This window comes from Indicator indicator, chromosome 17 (assembly GCF_027791375.1).
Source record: "Indicator indicator isolate 239-I01 chromosome 17, UM_Iind_1.1, whole genome shotgun sequence".
NCBI classification, from domain to species: Eukaryota; Metazoa; Chordata; class Aves; order Piciformes; family Indicatoridae; genus Indicator; species Indicator indicator.
This window is the reverse complement of record NC_072026.1, coordinates 13,043,362-13,063,732: the sequence shown is the minus strand read 5'-3', so window position 1 is coordinate 13,063,732 and position 20,371 is coordinate 13,043,362. Positions and strand designations below refer to the sequence as shown.

At 41.0% G+C, this 20,371-nt stretch overlaps 2 protein-coding genes across 2 annotated transcripts; one reads left to right on the top strand and one right to left on the bottom strand.

Moving 5' to 3' along the window:
• Positions 1–2,875: 2,875 nt before the first annotated feature.
• Positions 2,876–10,126, bottom strand: ATG4A (autophagy related 4A cysteine peptidase). Its single transcript, XM_054388556.1, has 10 exons — positions 10,051–10,126; positions 9,018–9,119; positions 8,416–8,488; positions 7,304–7,383; positions 6,305–6,492; positions 6,117–6,195; positions 5,035–5,180; positions 4,462–4,518; positions 3,235–3,346; positions 2,876–2,940 (listed from the first exon to the last, which is right to left on the bottom strand). Exons 1-10 carry the CDS (start codon positions 10,109–10,111, stop codon positions 2,876–2,878), a joined length of 963 nt encoding a protein of 320 aa, XP_054244531.1. The 5' UTR covers positions 10,112–10,126.
• Positions 10,127–13,684: 3,558 nt separating this feature from the next.
• On the top strand, positions 13,685–16,962 carry PSMD10 (proteasome 26S subunit, non-ATPase 10). The gene is made up of 5 exons (XM_054388756.1): positions 13,685–13,798; positions 13,956–14,054; positions 15,388–15,534; positions 15,635–15,801; positions 16,809–16,962. Exons 1-5 carry the CDS (start codon positions 13,685–13,687, stop codon positions 16,960–16,962), a joined length of 681 nt encoding a protein of 226 aa, XP_054244731.1.
• Positions 16,963–20,371: the final 3,409 nt, after the last annotated feature.

Genomic DNA, 20,371 nt, shown 5'->3' with positions numbered 1-20,371 from the left:
GTTTTTCCTTCTACAGGCACGATGTGCTGTGTCCTTCTTCCTCTGAGCTTTCTTTCTGCTAGTTAAAAAATGTATTTCTAGTGTATGCACTGTAACTAGTCACAGTTTCCATCAGGGCATAATTAAAGAGAAGTGCCACTGCTTGTATTATCCTTGTATATTTTGAGGGGAAGCCATGAAGAGGGTATGCTAATATATAGATAATGATTTCATTTAGCTGGGCTAAAGTTATTCTTAGCAACCTCTCTAGAGTGAAGCGAATGAAATCCTCATATAATGACATTCCAGGTCATTTGTAAGAAGTACCTTGCAAATACACCATCACCTTGCCTTGAAAATCTTTAAGACAGAATCATTCAGAAAACTATGACTAATGCAAGACTGAGTATTGCACAGTATAATTTCATTACTAGGTTCTAGGGCTCTAGCTCTATCCAGCCAAGCCCGCCCTTTTAAGCAGTTATTTTCACCTTTAATAGTTATTTACATGTATAATATATTGTATTCCTAAATCAGGGTCAGAGTACTCTGAATGTTCTGGAGCTGAACCACACTGGAGATGAGCAGGACATTTGTAAAGAACAATTTAGTCTTTCATTTAATTCATTCCTAATCGTGAAAAACCTGCAGCTTCTTTGCATGTATTTTACAAACACCTGTAAGGCGTTTTAACCCTCCTGTGAGTGCGCATCCTTTTATGCAGAATAACCAATCTGCTTCTTAGCTGTCCCAGCACAAACAGATCCTGTTGTATTTCCATCCTGGGTTATGCAAACGCAGCTTTAAAATACTATGTGCACACAGCAAAGCTCACTGCCTTTGGAAAATTTGTGCAAGTAACTGGCAAACTTCAATGGGATTTTTCAGCCCCTGGGCTCCCACAGTGCTATAGAAAGAGGTGTCAAGCACGTATCACTTCCACAGGGACTTTGGTTTATTTGTGAGCATGGACAGATGCAAATGCATTTTTTTTTTTTTCCCAGGATCAGAGCCTTGTGTATTTTAAGCACCACTGTCTGCAAACTGCTTACTGCAGTAACCTGGCCCCACTGCTCTCAGTGTCCACACTTCTCTCAAGTTCAACAAGCCCAGCCTTCTCTCACGCAAGCCATTCTCTCCTAGGCTGGAATGTCAAGATGGGCATTACAGTCACCAGCCATTCTTCCATCAGCCCTATTTCCACACATCAATTTACCCCCACCAAGAATACTTCAAGAGGTCTTCAGGGCCCAAACTTCCTCTCTGATGAATGTTTACATAACAGCTGAGATCTATGTGGGAAATAAATATACTGCACCTCACTGCTTGATTTAGTAAATTTCAACTTAGGTGCTGATTTTTTTTTTTAAGCAGTTACTGCTCAAGACTGAGCATTTCAGAGCAAGGGCTTCATCTTTATTTTCACCTGTGGGGAGGAGAGGGCTACAACTGCTGTTACACAATCACTGAATTCATGAATTAATGAAGAAGTAATGCTTTGTTTGAAAATGCAGCTAATCCTTGGAGATGGGGAGAAAAGAGTGTTTTTTTCTAAGGGTATAGTTTTCAAACTGAAGGCAAACAAGACGAAATATGATCTGGTCAGCTATTTTCTTGGAAATCACACTGGCCCTGATCAAGATGTGCAAGTGAGAGGAGACAGCATTCAGTGTTTCTTGATGTTGTCATTTATTGGTGAAGATGAAATTGTGTGATTTGTGTCCATTACACTGTCACAACAAAACAACCACAGTGGGGACTGTCTGATAGTCAAAAGGAACCCATCATGGATTAAAAGGTTGTTGCCTTGAATTATTCTGAGCTGGTTTTCTTAATGCTGCTAGAGCGATGCTCTCCCTTAGGAACAGAACCACGCAGGCTGTTCTGCTAAACCTATAGAATTAAGGCACTTTTACCAAAACAGACTTTAAAAGGCAACAAGTCATAAAACCCAACAATAAGTCATTTGCATATGCCTATATATTAAGTTTTAAGATAACCTGGTTTACATTTAGTTCACACAAACAAAATTAATGAAATATAGCAGCATACGACCTATGAAAAGCTTACGAAATTTATTAGGTGCACAGATAAAGTGCCGTAACAGAGAAACTTGTGTAAATCTGTTTTAAAATAAATAAGGTACAGTTATACCACCTCTGACTCATTCTAGCTCCAAAAGAAAAATCAGCCTAAGTTTAAATGATCTGAATGCTAAGGTCAAGGTGAAATATATCATAATGAGAACAGTGGTTGTGATCTCTATCGACTACTCGAGTCTCCCATTCCTCTTGAGGTTTCCCAGGAACAGGAAGGCTATTGCAAAATGTATACATTAGACATAGTTCCTTTTACAGAAACATTTTTGTAATAAAGTGTGGTTGCCCAAATACATGTTAAAATATTTAACAAGGAAACAATTTTCTTCTGATCCAGTCAATCTTTTAAACAAGACAATGTATTTTTTCTATGCTGCAGCCCACAGGAGGGAACAGAAGTAAACATCCTCCTTAACTGAAGACGGTTTTGCTGTAAGAACTATTGCATTTTATGAGAGCAAGAAATATCCATTTTGTGTTATCCCATTCTCCAAACACACAGCCCACTGCCAGACTTATTTTCGCCTTAATCTTAAAGGTCCATTTCTCTTCAGGAAAGACAGACATTAGGAAGAGGTTCTCTTCAAGGGTCTTAAAAGATCTTTTACTGCCTTTCCATCTGGGGAAGCTGTGTGATAGAAGGAACTGTCACTGTTGGAGTTCTGGGTGCTATCAGGTTTTTGTGCTCTGCTATCTGTAATTTCAGGCACTTTGGGGCTAACATGGCTGTTTGATTTAAGTCAATGCAATAATATTATCAATATGTTCAATACTCTGAAGGGTCACCACAGCTTCCTTCATACACTCAGAATTTCAAATTCCTCTTCCAATTCAAATAGCTTGTCGGTAGATTCAATGAGTTCTGCAAGTAAAAACATAAACCTTTTAGAATCTAATGACATGCCTGATTTTGTTTACCTAAAAGCAAACAAAAAACCTCACCCAAACCCATTTTTCCAGAATGTGTCCTTCAAAGTATTTTGTGAGATTACAATAGATCTGTATTTGTGCTGGCAACTGTCTGTAGCCTGCTAGGATAACTATCTGATACTCTGTAAGGAAAAGGCATTTAATCACATGCTGGTTGCTTGGCACTTAGGAGAGACTGATCATTTCACCTGTTTGCTGCACAACAGCACCTTCAGTGGGTACCCACCTGCTCCTGTGGTTGTCACTTCTGGCTTTGCTGGAGGTATGAAAGGAGGCCAGTGTGGTGGATGCTTCTGGACCAGCTCAAACATCCGAAGACTCTGTTGCTTTAGAATCTCCTGAGGACAAAATACTTAAATTTTAAAAGATGCCCCAAGAGGACCTTCAAACACAAGGAAAAAGTCTGCTTGATTGAAAACACTGTTCATTATGTATGTCTATCAAAAAACAAAGGTTTCTGTCATGCAGACATACAGTGAAAACCTCTTCTTTCTAGTACCTGCTGTTATGAATCTCAGCTTCCCAGACCTCTGTAATGCTTTTGTAGTTAAAAACACACACGCAAGACATACCTCTTGAAGTGTCCTGCAGGTCATCAGTGTGTTACAAAGAGATTTGATATCCCTAACTGTATCAAACAGACTCCACAAACATACAATATTTTCTGCCTTTTAAAAAAAATTATGTCCATGGACATCTCTGCATTCGAGCTTTCTTGTTGATCAACAGGAACAAAAGACAGACCTATCATCTCCAAAATACCCAACATGTTTTGAAGGGCAAGTTTTGGTCAGGAGAAACAAGCCAAATCCCACTCTTCTTCAGTCAGGTGAGCTACATCATATCCTGCACTTCAGTTATTTACAGACTGCTTTCCTTACCCTTTTGTTTTAAATAAATGCCTTTAGAGGTTGATGACTGTTACTTCACATTCATATTTCTGTTCCTTAACTGCTGGCAGAAATGTCCTGCAGCCCTTTCCCTGTGGCAGCAAGCAGCTGTTTTATGTCCTGCAGTTCAGCAGGAGCTGGAGGGATTCAGCATAGTGGTACCAGGGCCTAACAGTCATAATTGGAACACTTAATGATACATGGTGCCAAACAATAAAAAAGGATCAGGAAGCAAATAAATTGCTACAATATGGCAGTTAAATCTTACTTTAATATTTATTTCCTCAGTAAATACTTCAGTCTCAGGCATACTGAAACACTGAAGTGCTAGAATAAACACTTCTCAAGGGTATATATTTACCCTGGTTTTCCAAGTGGCAGGGTTCATGGTTGTCAAAATGCTGCAAAAGCTCCCATCAAGCAGTTGAGCAGTATTGGCTTACCCTGACACATTAATGCATTCTGCTCTAATATGTGTTCAGAGAAAGATGTAAGGGGAATTTCCATTAAAAAAAAAAAGTATACAATTTTTCCTGCTGAGCAAATAAAGGTGGTATTATTACCTTCTGTACAAGACTACACCAGTTATCAAAATCACATTCTTCTTTGCAAAAGAATCCCTAGGGAGAAAACAAACAACACAGTAGTATGTGACAATCCCCCACAACCCAACCAAAGGATACTGGTGTGGGGTCTGATTTAATTTCTTCAACTACCACAGTATTCTTATGACCTATGGATGACTTCTACAAGTAATTTAATTTAAAAGATTTACAAATCATTATATTAAGTTAAGCTTAAGTAACTTGTCCAGAGTGACCACATGGTATTGATGGAATCAAATAAGGAAACCTGCAGTGCCTCACTTCGACCTTTCAGAATATTTGCAAATGTAAATGCTGCTCAGAAAGAAAATGAATTGACTCCCTGGGATACAAACAGTCCACTCCCTGCCTGACCTGAGATTAACAGATCCTATGCAGTTGATATTTGAACTACCATTTGTTGCAGTTTATATCATAGACACCCACCCTGTGATCTTACTTCTGCCCAAGAAATGCATTCCTGCCCTTCTCAGTACACAGGGATATTGGTCCAAAACAAAGTACACACATCTTGGATGTCCTGATACCTACTAGAGCTACTGAAGGGTCCAAATTCATGATCTTCATTCGGTGCGGGGCTTGCTGGCAGTGGAAGCTCTGGTCATCCACTGTGCCATTTTCTTCTGAATCTACAAAACTCTGAGTGGTGTGAGGGTCCAAATAGATCAGCTCATTGCCTGTACAGATAAAATCCATACATGGGTAACAAGCAGGTGACTTTCACAAGCTCTTACTCAATCCAGACTCATATAACAGAAATTAGATTATTATCACAGTCCATAACTGGATTTCCTACTGAGGGAGTCTTTAGAAGTGGAAAGTTGGACACGATCACTTCCCACAAGGTATTTAGTAAAATCCTTGTTGTGACAAAGTCTATCTACAGTCTATTACTGTAGATTTTGGTGGCTTGTTCTACCTTTGTCTCAAACTTCCCTTTTTTCACAGGAGGTACAGTGCATTTTTTAAAGATTTCAACTGTAATCCCTAACATACCGGAAGGTACAGGATGACCACAAATGCAGTCTGTAATCCCATTAGGCATTCACTGGGAAATGGAAAAAAGTCATCTGATTAAACAGGTCGAGTTTTACAAAAGGAAGGGCAAAAATATCCCAAAAATGGTGGATTAAACTGGGGTGAGAATCTGAAGACTGAATCTAGTATGAACTATTGCTTTCATTAATAAAGACATGGAAGGAAGTGCAAAAGATATTGCTATGAGAAAAACTTGGAGATATGAGAAAATTAAGAAAGCTGTGAAGCACAAGAATAAACCAAGACACCTTTTCATTAGGAAGTATTAATGGTCAGGAAAAAAAAAAAAATCAGTATTTTAACAGTAGTGACCTCTAATACTTGTCAAATAATACCAACTTTTCTTAGCATGTTTTCTTGCTTACATCATTACTTATTTTTACATCAAGCTTTGCTGCTACTTTTTCTTTCCTGGAAATTTGATATCATACTGTTCCTGCAGGATTTTGAAGTATGTTTCTTCATTTTTTCCACTCTGTTCTCATACTTAAACTGCTTATTATTTCCCTTTCCTAAAAACCCTCACCCCTTTTCTCTTTAGTTCATATGCATATTTGGAATAAGTTGTAACTTACCTAAAAATCCTATGAAATAATAGGCATTATTTGGTTTCCCTCCTAATGCTCCCAAAGACTGTGGCATCTTAAAGCATTCCTAGGAGTTCAAAAGGAGAAAAAAGAAACTGAAGTTGATTTGTTTATTGACACAGCAGACACTTGAACTTATCTCACAGTAACAAACCATTCACTGAAGACCCCCTTACTTTAAATGCGTCGATGTACACCGGGTTGATGTGATTTATCCCCAGCCTTAGAGGTATGATAAGCAAGAGGGGCTTCCAGCCTGTGCAGAATCCTGCTGCATTCTTATTTCGGCCCAGAGCACCTCTGTGCACATGTGCACTGCTGTGGGCTGTGCTACTGCTCTGGGGAGGGGACCAGCACATTTTCTCTGTGGCAATAAAAACAGGAATTGATGAAAGCACAAAGAAGCACAGAGCATATCTTCCTCTCAGGCATGGATCAAGCTACTTTGCCAGACATCTTGATAGAGCTCCTGTTCTAAGACAAAGGAACCTGGGCATGGAAATCAGAACTGTAGTACTTTTATCAGACAGACCGTGTGCTGGCACATTAATAAGACATGAGATAAATGACTGGGGGATGGCAATTAAAGATTGAAGCTACATTTACTACTCAGCATTATTAATACTGTCAAGCTTTGCCTGGGAAATGAGATGGCAGAGTTGATAGCATTAGAAACTCTTTAGGGAACTCTTCCAGTGATGTGAAGTAGGGACTAACGTAAAAAGAAACAAGCTGTGGCTAAATACTGCTTGTAAACCCACCTTTCTGGCAACTGAAAATTCAGCCTGGCCATGTATTTCTCTGGGATCTGCTCCAAGTTTTTCTTCACCTGACAAACGCACATCTCTTTGGCAAACCCTGTATTAATCCAAATTCTTTGTATTTCTACAGACTGCAACTTCATTCTGGTTTTGGGTAGGAGTTTATATGGCACAGACCAAACTCCATCTTCTCCCAAACTTCATGGTGTGAAAGCTGGCCACCAAAATGGCTGACATCATTCTGTGATAGATTCAGTTTGGGACACCCAAAAATTGAATTTGTTTCCTTTACTTCTTTTGTTACTCTGGGAACAAGCAGGGATGGCCCAAAAGTATTTTGTTCATATTTAGATAACAGACAGGGGAGTGGAGTCAAATCAAAAACTGTAACCAGAGAACTGATATTTCACTTACTGATGTCTTCAATGACCACTGTATTGTCCATAGACACATAAACTGCTAATGAATTCCATTCATCAAATAAAGCCAGCTTCCTAGAAAACATTCAGGTAGTAATTAACATAAACTCATTAGGACTACAAGGGTAGCTTTTCATTCATTTGCCAAATGCAGCAATAGTAACAGCTGAATGACATAATTAGGTTCATTACTTTTATTGCATTTAACAGTCTCCACAGTGGGATCCTGCCTCTTGTGCCTGGCATTGTTTAGAGAAGGAAAAAACTCCTGCACCAGTTCTGCAGATCACTTTTTGCTTAAGAAGTGCCACTAAATTCAGTGCAACTGTTTCTGTGCACATGTGAACAGTGGACTCAGGATATTAAAAGCTGGATCAGCTGAAGGTTTTCAGCACCCAAAAGTTAGGAGGGAGGCGTTCTAGCACACAGGTTTCTGTCCAGTTGTGTGAAATCCAAAACTCTGGGGCAGGGAGCTACACTCTTAAGCTGGACAAGCAGAGTCAGCTGTCTAAAATGAGCCAGAAAAACCTGTATGTGAGCACTAAGCCAAGGAGGATTTGTAAGAGAAAAGAGCTGGAGGCCAGGACACAGAACCCTAGAAACAGAGCAAAGTCAACCCTTTCAAGTTTCTAGACTAGGAGGAGCTGCCCATGTTGCACAGCAGCCTTCAGGCAGAACTGCAGCTCATAGTTCTGAGGAATCACAGCTCAGTTCCCACCATAGCCTGAGTGGCTTCACACTGATGTTTCATACCACCACTCTAATCTCACGGTGGCACTCCTGGCCTGTCAAAGCTGTGCCATGTTGTGCAAGGGAACACATATCTCTGGTGCTTACTGATTAAGGCACACAGCATGGCAGGCGAGACCTGCTTCCAGGTCTTCCTTGGTGTATTACAATTTAGAACTTGCTCATTCAGACTCAATACCTGCCCACAGGGCTACAGCACCATGGTCTGCACTGAACTGGCAAACACATGGCATATACATTTGTCATCCTTAGAGAGTGGGAGATCAGCCTTTAAAACTGTCTTGGGTATTCTCCTGGTCCCTAAGCTCAGCTGTCCCAGGGGAATACAGGCTGAACAAGCAGTGGGATTTGACTTACTTCAGTACTTGAGCAACTGTATTTGGTCCAAACCATTCTCCAATTGACTTCCCCTCTCCAACCCCCATCTGCGCTGTTTTTGTGAGGTAAAACAAACATACAGAGAAAAAAAGAGATCACAGAGAGCTTGGTCACAACATACGTTAAACAGCATGAGCTACTAATATTTTGTCATAGATTCTTGAGCAATTGCAAACTGTATTTAACAACAATTACTTGTTCAAGCTATGCTCTTTTCAACCCTTGATGACTGTTAATTCCTTCTAAACTGTGAAGAGGATTACTGGTAATGTGTCCTGTATTACAAACTACAGCAATAAGCTTCATGACTGTCTGTTTTAGTACTATCAACCCTGATACAAGAGGCTTACATACTTTATCAAGAGCTAGGTTCTTTTATAAAGATTTACTTAGGTCTCAGTAAATACCGTTTCTGCATTATTATACTTTGTACCCATCTGCCTGCATTTTTATTTATATATAAACATACACATTGTCTTTATAGTCACCTTTTTAAATATTGAATTAACATATTTCAAATTAGGAAGTTTCAACACAGTAGGAACTTCAGTAGGAAAAAAGAAGTTGCTGCGTACTCTTACCCATTTGGTGGATGGAATAACAGCAATCCTTTCTATCTAGAAAGCACCGTAAGATTCTGTGATATTCTTCTGGTTGTTTTTTGTGTTTTTCCCATTGCCAGTCTTATAGGAAAGAAGTTACAAAGTTACTTAAATAATAAAGTTAAAATTAATAAACAAAAAACGTTTCCATCGGACCCATTAAACTTTTAGGTCATGGAGAGCCATACACAAGTTAAAAGTCTAATGTACAGTTCATCTCTAATATTTACATTCTGGTTAAAATTCCTACAAGTTACAGCTTGTCATTTATTATCAAGCTGTCCTTTATCAACACCAGCTAGATTGTGTTCATATTCTAGTTTTTATCAGGTAATTTGTTTGTTTGTCTGCACCTTCAGTTACATCTTTGCCCCTCCATTCTGTGGATTCACTTACTCAAGGGATAAATCCTTCTGTGGATTCAGTTATTCAAGTAGATAAACTCACAGAAACCATAGCCCAGTAGTGAAAAAATGACAGATCCAACCCTAGTAATTTAACTGATTAGCAGCTATGCACAGACCAGACCTATGACCCTGGGATGTGAGGTGTTGATACTGGCTTAAGAGCTTGCACTAATGGGTTCTGCTATGGGGCTGTGCACCTCAGGGTGGTGACAGATAAGTGGTCTGTGAAGTACTTTGTATGGTATCACTATGTCACTATTCACACAGTCACTGTGTGCAAACATTTAGTGGCTATGTGAGCAATGAAGAGGAGGGTAAGAACTTGAACTCATGGCAGGTTTTTCCTTGGCCTCTACTTGGATATTCCTCAAAAAGATTTATAGAATAAAAACAATGGGATGGATTCTCTGTTTGTCTTCCCTCTCTTTCTCTGCTTAAGACTGGCATGATTTTGCCCCATCAGACAAGAGTAATTCACTAGTAACTTCAATCAGGACATCAAAGAAAGTTTCATTAATAAATGTGGAGTTTGTCCTTTTATGGAAAACAACAAAAATTAAATAGTCTCCAAACAAAACAGAAGTTCAGTCAGCAACAGCACTCACCTCTTCCTAAGTGCCTGCAGATCAGTGCCTGTGCCAGCATCATCTGCCCACAGCGCAGCATACATCCCCAGCCCGCATCAGACGAGGGGCCAGTGCCTCCTGTTAAAAACATCCATTACAGCCCACATGGGCTTTAAATAAGTGCACCACCACAGAGGAACTTCAGAGCTAAAATCTCTAGCAGCTGTCATGGGTAAAGGGACTGAACTAAACCTTTGCTTTCCATGCTGCTGCTCTGACTTTACTGCTTGCTCTGACTTTACTGCTTGCTCTGCAGGAAGACCTAATTAGATGCAGGTACAAGTAAACATGGGTTTTGACAGCTTTAATATTTTGTTACAATGAAGCTCAAAATGTTGTAACACTGTAAAGATCACTTTTCAGTCCATGATAACATCACTAATCCTGCCATCTAATTTATAACAAGGCAGCTGCTCTGCTGCAAACTTACCAATAGGTGAAAACTTTCTTCTATACGTAAACCAGAGACGAGCACTTATATCCAACAACAACTTTGATTTGTCTGAAATGTTTACAAGAGGAAAGAAATTACCAAAACGGACTTTTAAAACTGACAATTTCTTATTTTCCCTGTACAGTCAATATATGGAGTGCATAGAAGGCTTCTGTTAGCTTTTACATATAAGACTCTCAACATCTTTAGCTGTTTAAACACAGAAAGCTTTAAAATTAACTTTTAAGGATGAAATCATTATTAGCCAATGAAGTTTTACAAGGCATTTAGAATGACTATGCCCAGCTTGAATGAAACAACTATGGAGAACTATGTCCTCAGGAAAGAACTGGTACAGCAAGTGAAGGAAGGTGAAAAATTTATACATAAAACCAACATGGAACTACCTTCAAACGCAATAGAAAGTAATCTTAAGAAAACGTTAATAATAAATTTAAGATTTTAAAACAAAACAAAAAACCCACAAACAAACAAAAAAACCCAACCAAAACAAAACCACATGGACTTACAGAATCCTCCCAAAGGCTCTGAAGAATTCCTAACAATCTTATTTGGTGCATTTTCTTTGAGCTCTCTCTCAGACTGAGTGGCCTTTTCAAGGGATCTTGAAGCTGACCCAGGCTGTATGTGGCACCCTTGGCTGTCCTGAACACTGCCTGCACTGATGGCCAGCACCTCTGACACATGACACAGGACAATTCCTTGGTTTTCTCCCCAGGGAGCAAAACTCATGTCTGAATTCTTATTTTTATGTGGTAGTTAAATACATCACTCTGCTATGATTTCTAGGTCATATATTAGTTTTCATCAAAACACAATGTGTGCCTCAGACTAGTTTTATTACTTACTATTCTTCTTTTTCTTTCAAAATACCATTTTATTTGCAAATAACAGGTTGCAGACAGCATCCCTCGAGGGAAAATAAATTATTTATTAATTTCTGAGGCTTTTGATGCTGAGGAGTGACCAGCCTCTCACCTGACTAGCCTTTGCTACAAGTACTATCCCTACGCATGAACTACAGTAGAAAGTACATTGGGCAACTTCTAGTTTCATTTTAGAATGAATACAGCTTCTTGGAGTTGGTTTCTTGTTGATGGAGAAAAATAAACTCCACTCCTGAGACACTGAGAGAACATAAGGAAATCAAAAGCTGCTGCTGCCTGCGAATCTATGAATGCTCTACAGATTTTACAGCTAATGTTCATTCTAAAGATACCTGTGTTTAGGTGGTGTTGCCTTCCTAGAATCCACACTGGCTCATCAGTTTCTGGAAATTCTTCTAAGTAGTCTGACAGGATTGTGATCTGGTTTTCATACCTAGATAAAACTGAACAGCAACACACACAATTTAAACTCCATTTTCTCTCTGTTCTTTTATGCAGAGCTCTGAGTTCTCAGACTGAACTAGCTGCAGCTAGTCTTTGCAGTCTTTGGGTCTTCTGAACAGTGCTGTCAGCTGCACTTGGTCTTTCACTTTAACAAGCTGTTATGACAATGAAATATCCAATGTCTTGACTAGGTTTTATTTTGATCCTCAGAGAGTACCGAGAGAATATGGCTGACACCTTGATAATAAGCAGACTGAAGCCAGTAGCACTCCTTCAGGATAACTGCAGTTAACAGCAGAATTTGGTACAAAGAAATTATTAAAGGAAAAAGTATTTTAGGCTTCATGGCATATGGGCCCACACTTGATCTTCAGTGTACAAACACTGCCACTGAGAGTGATTATGGCCTTGTGCTTAATGGGAAGCATGTGAAAAGTGTTAGCAGGCTGGGCTTTACTTTCCTTACTGGAGATTTGAAACACTTCAGGGAAAAAAAAATTAAAAATAGTGATGTTATTATTCAGTGCTAGATCAGTGTAAAATAAATCATGATTGATACTAGTAGAAGAAGACAGTTCAATCATTAAAGCAGAATATTTTTGAAGAGCAAAAGAGGCCTTCAAGTATAAAAATGAATGTAAGACATTTAGTTAACTACCTCAAGGAATATACCGCTAATATATATATATTTATATATCTATCTATATATATATATATATATGAATATACTTTAAGGAATATACCACTAAAAAATCAGAAGCTGAAAGTGAAAGCAAACACAATTATGTTTTAAGTAAGTGCACATCTATACAGTGTGAAGAATAATAAGCATGTAAATACAGATTTTAAAACAAATCAACAAAAAACCAACCCCAACACGTAATATAAAAATAGACATTATATCCATCAGAAGTGAAATTGAGCTACATCGCCCGCTGATTCGAGCACCCAAGACACACAGACCTTCTTTTCAACTTCTTTAGGACTGCCTACAGAGCAGTCCTCTTAACACTTTGCTATGCACTCTCCATCAGAACACTCACCCCTCATTGCACTTACAGGGTAAACAGTCTCTTTTTGAGTCGGAAGACTCAAAACACTCTGGCTCCTCGAAATCCCACAGGAGAGAACCAGCTCCCCCCTTTTTCAGGCGCGTCTCCTACGCCCACTGCCAAATGACATCTCAGACCATTCGGGACAGAGCTACCGGTTCTCTTTTTTATCTATCCTGCAAAGACCGAATCCTCCCACCGCTGAAGGCTGGCCGCTGCCCATTGAGAGCCGCAACAGCCTCCCACCTCCCGCGGGCTGGCACTGCCGACAGCGGCTCAGGCCTCCCCGCCCCTCACGACGGAAAACAGCGACCGCGCCCCCCCTTCCCCTAACCACCCCCCCCGCCCCGCGCGGCACCTCAGCCCACAGCAACCTCCCGCCGCCAGCCCTAAGGCGGGCAGGCCACCTGCCTGGCCCCTCACCGCCGCCCTGCCCTGTCAGCAGCCGCTCTGCTCGCTCCGCTGCCCATTCGCGGCCTCATACCGCTGCCCCTCACCTGACTCCATCCTCCCGCTGTCACCATCCTCCTCCTCGCCCCGACACGGAGGCACAACACGGCGGCTGCACAGGGCACCTGGGAGCTGTAGTCCCATCGACCTACCTCAGCGCACAAGACCCCTCCTGCGAGACTACAAAATCCGGCAGTCCGCGCGCCCATGGGGCCAGGGGAAAGGGCCTGTAGGCGCGATTGGTTGAGCTGGAGCCGGCTCGCTTCTGATTTGCTTTCGCCTCACCGAAGCACCGCCCTGGTCGGCAGAGGGAAGCGGCGAGCAGCATGGAGGGCGCAGTGTCGGACGTGGGGGTCTGCAACCTGGCCTATGCAGGGCGCCTGGAGGAGCTGCGGGCCCAACTTCTGCGCGACAGGGCCTTGGCCACTAGGGCCGACCAGGTCAGATGGGTACAGCCCTGGCTGCTCCTGGCGGGGCTGCTCCTGGCGGGGCTTGCTCCTGGCGGGGCTGCTCCTGGCGGGGCTGCTCCTGGCGGGGCTGCTCCTGGCGGGGCTGCTCCTGTCCTGCCGCCCGCTCACCGCTCCCTCCTTCCCTCAGGACAACCGGACCGCGTTGCACTGGGCCTGCTCGGCTGGACACACGGAAGTCGCCGACCTCCTTCTCAGCCTCGGTGTGCCTGTGGGTGACAAGGACGATGTGAGTGTCGCAGTCCTTCAAGGACCCCTTTCAGTGGCGCCCAGGGGCGGGACGAGGGGCAGTGGACTCGAACTGGAACAGAAGAACGTGAGGAAAAACGTCTTTCCTCAGCAGCACTGGAAAAGGCTGTCCAGAAACACTGTGGAGTCTTATTCTTTGGAGATAGTCAAAATCCACATGGGTGAGATCGTGGGCAACCTTTCTGGGTGACCCTGCTTTAGCCTGGGGGTTGGACTGGGCGATCTCCAGAGATCCCTTCCAACCCCCACCATTCTGTGATTCAGTGACCCCCCCCAGCTTTGTGAGGGGCTGGCCTGGGGCACGGGGCTACTGCCAAAAGTCTGAGAAAGTGCTGTGAGCTGGTTTGTGTGGGAAGTTTGTTCACAGTTTGTATCTGGACCCTTTGCCCTCACGATTTTGGCCTCAGGAGTGGCCCCAATAGCAGTCTGGTGGTGTTGACAGCAGCTCCTGGTGCGATTGACTCTGGTCGCTTCCCTCTTTTTCTCTTTCCTTCTGTCAGCTGGTGTATCCGGTGTGATACCTGTGAGGTTTTGCAAAGCACATACTACAGGGGGTGTGCTAGAGAGGCAGATTGAAGTATTTCAATGGTTTATGTGAAACAGGTGGTAACAAGACCTGATGAGCCCTGCCTATGGTCAAGGAATTTTAGGAGAGCTGTTCTTACGAACAAAGTTGCAAAACCAGGGGTGTTTGGGTTGTTGATGGAGGTTTTCATGTTATCTTTATCTCAGTGTGGTTCTTTTAAATATGTTGTGCTAAATCATGAGGAACCCTGGAGATTTCTCTCTATTGGGGAAAACATTATAGAGTAGGTGACAGGTTCAGTAATTTCATAGTTGAGAAGGAGGTGGTCAGCCACTGTTCAAGGGAAAGAGTTAAAATAATTACATCCATTATAAAGCATCCTCAAGATCATCCTTAAAGAAGGAAATGTTGTTCCAGCAGTTTAATTAGACAGTAGAATATAGAAAAGGTTGCATGACCTTTCTGACACTTTTTGGCCACTCTCGCTTGTTCTTTTAAAACGTACTACCATTAATTGTGCAGCAGTAAAGTGCCCTGCAAGATACCATGTATAAGAGAAGTAATTTCTCTCATTGAACTGGCAGCTCTTGTCAGGGACTGAATGCAGGCATGTGAGGCTTGTCTCTCTGATGATAACAATAAAATTAAACATTATTGATTATAAGAGTATGTGCAGTAGGACTTATAAGTAGTCAAGTTTGTATTTGGGTTATGCTATGTCATGTTTTTTTGCCTGAAACCCCTGGTTTCAAATAAAGTGGTGGTGTTTTTTTTCTCGCCTCTGCAGGCTGGCTGGACTCCATTACACATTGCAGCTTCGGCAGGCCGAGACGAAATTGTGAAAGCCCTCATTGCCAAGGGTGCTCACATAAATGCTGTCAATCAGAATGGGTGCACGCCCCTGCATTATGCAGCCTCCAAAAATAAGCAGGAGGTATGCTTGCCCATGCTATTGGATGTGGTGTTGCTCTTGGTAGAAGTATTTAGTTGTATTAACTTGATCTCCTCTTCTTGTTCTCTCTCTACACATTCAGATCGCAGTCATGCTTTTAGAGAATGGCGCTGATCCGGATGCAACAGATCATTTTGAATCCACCCCATTACACAGAGCAGCAGCCAAAGGAAACCTGAAAATGGTACAGATTCTTCTGCAGCACAAAGCATCTGTCAATATACAGGATTCTGAAGGAAATACTCCTCTGTAAGTAATCATTTACTTTTACTTTCCCTACTATAGCACAACCTCTATGGCATGTAACTCCATTGCTTCAACTTCTTTTTTTTAATTTCTCAATGCCTCAAATTATTCCCCTGCTTCATACCTCTATGATATTCTCAAATCCTCTTTAATTACATACTTAATATTTTGCCTAAGTGTGTCTGTACATACATGCTTTTAATTTGCATTGCTGCATCTACGAAGTGTGGAATGCTTTTTGTATTAATTTGGAATTTGCTCTGTTACCACTAGAGGGTAGAAAATGAGCTAATGACATCAAAGTTGGAAGAAGCTGGTCTTGCAGGCTGCCCCACTCTGTCTTGCCAAGCAAGAAGTAATTTTGGAAGCTTTTCTTCACCTCTTTGGGGAGAATAATTTGCAATTTAAGTACAGTAAGCCCAGTGTTTGATGTTTCCCTAGAGATCAATTTGAATCTGTAAAGGTAAAACCATAGCTGCTTTGAAATTGGTGGCAAAACACTGTCTTGTCTACAGTGGAATCAAGATTTTGCTGTGAATAAGATCAAGCAGTATGTATAACTATACAGAAACCCAATATTGTCTTGGAACACACACATTTCTTCTCCAGATAGTGTGCCAAATGGGGGGGGGCGGGGGGAAACAGTTCCTGCAAATGAAGCAAATGTTTAGTTCTGATTATTTTTAACCATCTCACGATTTAGTTTATCACTTTCAATTCAAATGGATATTAGCATTTCCAATTTGCCTAAGGAATGGTCCTTAGCTTTGCTGACTGCAGAGCCAAATCCTAGTCTAAAGAAATGTCTTGATCATGTGAGGACAATAACAAGGGAAATGTTCATCAGTTGCTTAATGACAGCAGAGTTGATGGGACAGCAAGCTTTGGAGTCTGTAGTTAGTTGGCTGCATGTGGTTTTGTTCTTCTAGGATATATCTCCCCCGTAAGTATTGCTCTTTGTAAGCTTGGACTGTTTAATAGTGGCTTTGGGTTTCTTGTTCTTATTACAGTCATTTAGCCTGCGATGAAGAGAGAGTGGAGGAGGCAAAGCTGCTGGTGTCTCATGGTGCGAGTGTTGACATTAAGAATAAAGAGGAACTGACCCCCCTGAAAGTGGCAAAGGGTGGCCTGGGAGCTGTGCTTAAAAGGATGGTGGAAGGCTAGTGGGCGTTGCTGGTTTGACGTTTCTCTCCTGGTGCACTTGTATTTAAGACTGCAGACTTTGTGTTTTGGTAGTTCAACTAGGATGTCAGGTATGGGCATCAGCATGGTAATGAAATGTGTATCGCTAGCTTTCCTTCACGTACAGTGCCAAAATAACTTGTACCTCCTGTTAATTGAACAGGTCACTGTTTTTTAAAGTCTTTTTCAATATCTTGCAGGTTTGTTTCAGTTTACAGTATGATCTGTAGAAGTATGGTCATTCCTTCTACTGCAGAACCTAGCTTAGAATTATTTCTTTCAAGCAAAAGGACCAAAAATGCATTAACCATTTAAAGTCAGTTCTATTTTGGAAGCTTATTCCAGAGTCTGTTTTTTCTCCTTGGCCTTTGACTTGTGTGTCAGGTTTTTTGTTTGACATTTATGGGTACTCCTTTTCCTTCAGGTGATTCTAATCCACACATCTCTCCTACAGAATGCAGTTTGCTTAGTTACTTGGATAATTGTATCCATTTTTACTCTTCTTTGTCTAAGTGAACTCTTGAGTGTTCAAAGCCTTACTGTTGTTATCATGTTTCTTTGAATCTTTAAATGGATATATTTGAAGTGCAGTGCACTGCTTGTGGAATGCAGGGGTGTTGTCAGGGTTACCTCTGCAAATACACTGTTACATAGTGGATGGCCTTGGATAATGCTCTGGAATGTACTTCGAATCTAATTTATTTCTTCTCCTCCTGTAGATTTGTTTTGTTTGACTCCCATAATGTAGCACTGATTCTCACAGTTTACCATCCCATTTTACAACAGAAGCCCGGTTTTAATCTCTGTTTCCTCATAGCAAATCCTGGTATTAAGTTGTTAGAAGGCATACCTAATTAGACAGAGTCTGAAAAGTGAGCTTTTGTTCTGATGTTGTTAAGATCACTTTTGACATTAGTGGGGTAGATCTTCCTCTTCTGAACAAATGATGATGACAAAATAAAGAACTTTCCTAAACAGCAGTCTTTGGTGTTATAAAACTTTATTAAACTTATATATAACAAGACCAGTATTTTTCTAAACAAGTTTGTACACTTGGAATGTGAACAGCAAGTCAGACAAAACCCTGCCATCCGTTACACAATATGGAAGTAGAACAGGTTGGGTTTTCAGCTGTAAGGAAAGGTTGAAATGGAGGATAACAGTTTCTACAGGTTGACTTGTAGGGACTAAGGTAATGCAATTTATTTTGATAAGCAAGACAAACTTACAGCCAGACAAGTATCTGCACCAAGTACTTTAAGGATATCTGACAAAGCAACATGCAAATTAAATGTCACTGACTGTATCTATCAAGAGCAAAGAGGATAACTTGTCTGCACAGTGAGCTGTGGCCATGCAGACCTTGCTTGAAGACAGACCCTGACTGGGTAAATGTGTGTCATGCATATGCTGCAGGCACTGATGAGAGCTTTTGTTGAAGAAGGCTGAAGTTAGGATTCTATGTTCATCCTTGATCTTTGTGTAGCAAAAAACCCTGCCACAGCTCTGCAGCTTTGTGAATGTGCTTCCCTGGGAGCTGGTGGCTTGAATGTTGGCTTGCTTTCCTGTTTCTGTATTAATGATCCCTGCTCCCTCAGGAGAAGATAAATGGGCCATGCAGCAAAGACAGTTGGAATATCTGAGGCAAATTCTGAAAAATGTTTCTGTATCCTGCATGGCTCTGCAGGGTTTTGGAGCTGCACACCATGGATCAATACCTGATGTGGCTTGTGCTTTGCCAAGAGCATCAGTGGGAACCTAGGAATGGTGTCCCATCCCTTTTAATAAACTATTTTACATGAGAGAATCTTCATAATGAGAACAAACATCTGCCATAAGGCTTACAAAAACATCTCTATGTTAAGAAACTCCACACAAATGTTATTTTCCTTACCATTTTCCTTACCTTTTTCCTTATCCCAGCAATCTGTTTTGCTTTTTATTTTTACTTCTTGGGGTTTTTTTAGTGTGTGTTTGTTTGGTTTTTTAATATTATCTATTACACATTGGTGGCTAGAAGTCTGAAAAGAATTACTGGTCTAGAATTTGCATATATTTGTTTCTTTTTATATAAAAAACATTGACATAGCTTGAGCAATTTCTTCTTTTTTAGCAAATGTGAAACCTGGGGTGTTCTAGAAAGGTTATAATAGCTGTAGAAGGTAGTTACAACTTCACCAGCATAAGCTCCTGTCTCACTGTAGCCAGTTCTGTAAGAAATGCACGTAGAGAGACTTGTGGAGCTGAGATTAAGGAAAATATATAAAATAATGGCAGTGACCCCCTTCAGTCATGATAGTGCTGTTACAAAGACATCAAAGTTGGAAAGCTGTTGCAGTAACAAAAACATAACTAAGAAGCATATGCAGGAGATTATTTTAGAAGAACTAGTGCAGCTACAGCAGTGTTGTACAGAGAGTTGTTCCTCTTTTCCCATGAAGAGCAAGAGTAAAACAATGCCAGAGAATGGCAGAGAAATTAAAATTAAGGCCGCTGTCAGCCAGTGTGAGCTCCCTTGCACCGATAATTGATTTGGACTGCCTCATTGGGAAACAATTTTGGTAAGAAATAGCACCCAAACAGGAATGGGCAGTACCTACTCTTCTCTTGCTCTCACTGAGCATGTTTAATATCGTAGTTCAGCATGTTTACAAGACTTAGGGTGTAAATATCAGGATTTTTAAGTAAGATTCTAAACCTAGATTGCAGGGTGCAAGTTTGTGGATTTTGCCTAGCATAGTTGCCATGAAAGTCAACAAGAGAGACTTCCACAACTCAACTTAAGGAATATTTTGGGGACAGAGAGGTGTGAGGATTCACTGGTGAAATATTGCAGTATTGGTATTAATAAGAATTTGATCCTCACAGTCTGACCCAAGCAGGTTTTAGCTACAACAGTGTTATGCTGTAAGAACAGCATAAACACCTTTTTACTCTGGAATGAGTCTAAACACAGATGCACGTGTCAAAGACAAATACTTGAAAGCCAGAAAACTGTGTGGGGAGGGCAATGAATACAGTTGCACCTAAGGATCCAAAACAAATCTGAATTAGAACCTTGTGCATTACATCTTTAGATGTTGCCATCTTTATTTTTCTTAAATTTCTTTTTGTCCCTCTTTTTTTTTGTTCTTTTTCCCCCTCATTTTCTTTTTCTTTCTTTTTTTTTCTTTTTCTCTTGCATAGTCACTTTCTCAATGTACATACTTACCATGGTAGGAACTGAACCTGAAAATCTTAGCACAGATTTATCCTTTTATCTTTTTTTTAAGGTGACTGCTTCATGTAACTAATGTTTACGGTCACCAAAGGATTTATGAACATTAGATCCTATGATGGACTTCAGAGCCAAAAAGTTCCAGATCCCTGAGCAAGATGATTCTTCTGCAGT

What these genes read in the sequence shown, in the direction of transcription:
- ATG4A (XM_054388556.1), bottom strand. Translation starts at nt 10,111, where the DNA reads ATGCTGCGCTGTGGGCAGATGATGCTGGCACAGGCACTGATCTGCAGG. An exon ending in TTATTTCATAGGATTTTTAG is followed by an intron (nt 5,181 to 6,116) that starts GTAAGTTACAAC and finishes TTATCTGTACAG; the next exon opens with GCAATGAGCTGATCTATTTG. An exon ending in AGTGACAACCACAGGAGCAG is followed by an intron (nt 2,941 to 3,234) that starts GTGGGTACCCAC and finishes TTTTACTTGCAG; the next exon opens with AACTCATTGAATCTACCGAC.
- PSMD10 (XM_054388756.1), top strand. Translation starts at nt 13,685, where the DNA reads ATGGAGGGCGCAGTGTCGGACGTGGGGGTCTGCAACCTGGCCTATGCA. An exon ending in CCTCCAAAAATAAGCAGGAG is followed by an intron (nt 15,535 to 15,634) that starts GTATGCTTGCCC and finishes CTACACATTCAG; the next exon opens with ATCGCAGTCATGCTTTTAGA. An exon ending in TCTGAAGGAAATACTCCTCT is followed by an intron (nt 15,802 to 16,808) that starts GTAAGTAATCAT and finishes TTCTTATTACAG; the next exon opens with TCATTTAGCCTGCGATGAAG.